Source organism: Euphorbia lathyris, chromosome 10 (assembly GCF_963576675.1).
Source record: "Euphorbia lathyris chromosome 10, ddEupLath1.1, whole genome shotgun sequence".
Classification (NCBI taxonomy): domain Eukaryota; kingdom Viridiplantae; phylum Streptophyta; class Magnoliopsida; order Malpighiales; family Euphorbiaceae; genus Euphorbia; species Euphorbia lathyris.
The window spans coordinates 8,453,279-8,457,355 of NC_088919.1; the positions used below are offsets into that span (position 1 = coordinate 8,453,279).

The 4,077-nt window shown below is 38.4% G+C and overlaps 1 protein-coding gene across 2 annotated transcripts; it reads right to left on the reverse strand.

Moving 5' to 3' along the window:
* Positions 1 to 300: 300 nt before the first annotated feature.
* On the reverse strand, positions 301 to 2,809 carry LOC136209995 (uncharacterized). 2 transcript variants are annotated; one of them, XM_066001652.1, is made up of 4 exons: positions 2,542 to 2,806; positions 2,115 to 2,224; positions 1,262 to 2,021; positions 301 to 1,168 (listed from the first exon to the last, which is right to left on the reverse strand). In XM_066001652.1, exons 3-4 carry the CDS (start codon positions 1,292 to 1,294, stop codon positions 578 to 580), a joined length of 624 nt encoding a protein of 207 aa, XP_065857724.1. In that variant the 5' UTR covers positions 1,295 to 2,021; positions 2,115 to 2,224; positions 2,542 to 2,806; the 3' UTR covers positions 301 to 577. The 2 variants fall into 2 exon arrangements, 1 of the variants encoding a protein (XP_065857724.1); XR_010677746.1 differs by having other exon boundaries at positions 301 to 2,021; positions 2,115 to 2,227; positions 2,542 to 2,809.
* Positions 2,810 to 4,077: the final 1,268 nt, after the last annotated feature.

The window sequence follows — 4,077 nt, forward strand, 5'->3', positions numbered from 1 at the left end:
TATCATGAAACTGGGCTTGCAGTCTGTCTAAACGCTCAGCAGTTGCCTCAGATCTAGAGTGAAACTGTGTGGTGAGTTCTTGAAGTTTTTGTTCTAGGGCATCCATGGCGCGGCGGCGTTTGGCTGCTCTTGTTTTCTGGTGGGAGGTATTTATCATGCATAAAACGGCCGGAGGACGGTGGCTCTGATACCAATGTCAGGCATACAGATAGAATTCAGGAGATTTAGGAAGAATAGAGATCAGAATTATAGAAAATAGACAGAAATTAGAAGAGAGAATAGTCGGAAGAGAGAAGGAAGTGAAGATTAATATTTTTCATTGATTATTACCCAGTACAGATGCATGACCTAAATAAGATAAGGATTAGTGCGGTGACTCAGCATAGTACAGTGACTCAGCATGGCCAGTACTATTGTGCCTTTACATTCCTTAGCTGGAATAACAATCTCCTAACAAACTAGAAAAGGACAAGAGAAATACCATAATTAAAACAGCAAGGGTAACAAATAGATAACCAATAACAGATTTAACTAACTCATAGAATAATATCATTTTTAGTCCTTCTACTTTTTATGTCTACGCTGATACGTGACAGTATTCTAGTTCATCACATTCTGTAACAAGCATCTTCTTCAGTTGTAGAAACTCATAGTCTTCTAACTGGTACATCACATTCTTCAAGTTTCTCACTCTTATCAAACTTAAAGCTTCAGTTCTCCTCATCAGATCAGATATACCACTCTCTTTTATATCAATCGCATCACCAGTTAGTTGCAACTCATTTACTGGACCTTTACAAAATGATTGATATTTAAGATTATTTGGTACAAGAATCTTAAATTGCAGAATGTTTTTGAAGATTGTGGAATTTTTAGGCAAAATTGAAGCTTTTGGTACACAAATCTGTAACGCATATAGCGAAAGAGATGCTATCTCCGTAAGGCTTGCATTGATTTGCTCTTCATCATCACAATCACTCTCTTCACTTGATTCCCATGCATCATAATCATCAATTTCTGCTCTTGCCCTGCATCCCCACTTTCTGAAGCTTGACGGCATATACAACTCTTCTAGTTTCAACATTCTTGACAATACACCCGGTGGAATGTATGAAATATTCATTTTTCTCAAGTCAAGGAACCTCAAATTACCTAGCTCTCCCACCTCCTGAGGAATATGTATTAAGCTTAGAGTGGAAATGGAAAGAAATTCCAAATTTATCAGACCTCTAATCCAAGACATATTTTCCAACTTACGTACTTTAAGACGCAAGGTTCGGAGATTCCTTAGCATACTAAGTGGATGTGGCAGTGATGGAACATCTAAAGATAGAACTCGTAGCTCTTTTATTCCTTCAAAAAAAGCAATTGGAAGGCTTCCTGAATCTTCCCTGTAACGAAGTTGGAGAAAGCAAGCTTTGGACACTCCAAGCTGACAGGGTGCTTCCTTATGCTTTTAAGCACAAGTGAAAGTCCATAGAAATGTTCATACTTATTTGTATTTGGCCACTTTTTCTTTATAGTGTCACAGCCAAACACTAATTCATATCTCGAGGCAATCAACTTAGCTATTTTATGTGCACCAACAGGTATTTTGACATACTGATTGCCGTACTCATCTTTCACAAGGCGAAGCTCAACAGATAACCGGTGACCAGCATTATAGATCTCAATGCGGTCAGCAAGAACTCTAAGACGAAGCTCAACAGATAACTCATCAGGATTAGTGATCTCAACGTGGTCGCGAACTCTATTTATCGCTCCAATCATGTCATGAACATCTTGAAATAACTTTAGGCCCCTCGTATATAAAACCAAATCTTCAATTGGTATATTAAAATCTTCAGGAAACAAACCACTAATCAGAAGACGTAACTCAGGTTTAGTTGGTATAGGTCTACTGGCTTTAATTGATTTTGACTTTGGCAGTCGCCAAATAGATTTGAACTTGTTTTTCAATGCTATGGAAAAAGGTATCCAACCAAGCTTAACTGTGTTCTGCCTTTCCATTCGATGCAAATCTGGATGGTTAGTATAGTTGTATTAATTATACTCGCAAACTAACGAACTATAATTAAAAAATTTAATCAATCAATGTTTAGGATTTCAATTACCTGGATTTAACTTCCTTGGAAAAACCAGGAGGTACAGCAGGGTCCAGACTCCAGAAACCCTTGGTCGCGGGCTATCAGTGGACCTCCTCCTCCACCTAGTTGGCCCGCCCCTGCTGCGTAAAGATAGATCAGAAGACTGCTGTTTTTATGTTCAAACAAGCAATATTATTAAAGCAAAAAACCAAACAATACACAAGGGAAAACTCAGTCAAGATTAAGCCCAGTCTTCGTAATGAATGCTATCTATAATACTCCTCTGAAATTTTAGACTAAAGGAAATTTGAGCAAGAACATTAGAAACCTGCAAATCAGACTTGAAATTAGACTTCCATCCTAACCAACTAACAATTCGACATCTCTACATCTAACACTAACTACATATCATCCCCAAAAGCAGCTGTACAACGGCAATAAAAGGAATCGGTACCTTCAGATTTCGAATTTGATCTGCTGGGTTTCATCTTATACGCATCATTGGCCTTTCACGGGAAATTAACGCTTCCAATTGAATTCGGTTTCTCTGGATTCACCTATGGAGCAGTCTATCGATAGTTAGAGTCCTCCGGTTCGATTTCGGCTCCGTTTGCTTCGAGCTCCGTATGGCTTCTCGGAACCAGAGTAGACCTCCTCGGAGTCTTCCTAATTTTGCTTTGCTTGCTTTTGACTTTTGACTTTTGAGTGATAGCATAACTATGAGAGAATTTGTTCAGTTCTAAAAAAAATTTGCTTTTTTAATAATTTCATAACAAAGGCTTAATTGTCTTTCAAGGAATGTAGATATTCTCTTAAAAATAATATAAATAAAGATTTAAAAGTAATTAACACGTATCATCCCAACAATATTCTTTTTTTTTTGGTAGACAAGGGAAAGAAAAAAACAAAAACCAAAAGACTAACCCGGGATTAGCCTGGGAAAGCTAACCCCAACCCGGTCATCAGAAAGTAGAGAGAAAAGGAAATCCGGAGGATTCCGGAAGGTAGAGACAATCTCCAACAATATTCTTTATATTCACTCATTAATTCTCTTTCCTCAAATCTTAACTTAAAAACCAGATAGCTCCCTCAATAATCGAACTAAATTTTATTTCAATATATGAAAGAGATCCAATTGACGGTTTCAACATGTGTTAGGTACCTAATAGATTTTAGAAGATTAAAAACCTAATTGGCTTTTAAAATATAAGTTGTCTTGAGCACCTAAAAGATGATTTTAGAAGTTTAATGACCTAATTGCCTTTTAACATTGTTTATTTAAATTGGAACTCTAAAAAAAAATCATTAGCATCCATATTTCTAATTTGGGTAAGTAACAAATGTTGCATTTTTTATACATTAATGTTAAGTAACAATTTGATTTTAAAAACTAACTTAATTAAGTTAATAGATTTTATTATTACCTCTAATACATTATAAAAAAACACAAAGGGGAGGAGCCAATGAGGGCGGGATGGGTCGGCCGACCCTCTAGCCTCGCTGGAAAACAAACCCCAGAGAGGGGTTTTCCTCCCTGACTACACTAGGAGCCGCCATGGGTAGAGCCTCTCTAGCCATGGCGGCTTCAATGGCAGAAGATGGGAAATCCCCCATTTTTTTTGGTGTTGTTAAAACTAGCCCCAAATTCCCACCCTCAATCCCGTGAAAGGACGAAAATGCCCTTTCATGGGTTATGGGGGTGAAAAAACTATTTTTTTTGCCTTTCCGTCACGCGGGCGTGTGGCTATCACGCCTCACCGCGTGGTCGGGTGTGATAGACACACGCCCGACCACATGGAAAGGCGTGTGGCTATCACGCCCGACCACACGGTGAGGCGTGTGGCTATTACGTCCGACCACGCGGTGAGGCGTGATAACCACACGCCCGCATGATGGAAAGGCAAAAAAAAATAGGCCATTAAACCCGTAAATAGACCGTTAAACCCGTAACTACACAATTGTACTTAAAACCTATAAATACCATACAATT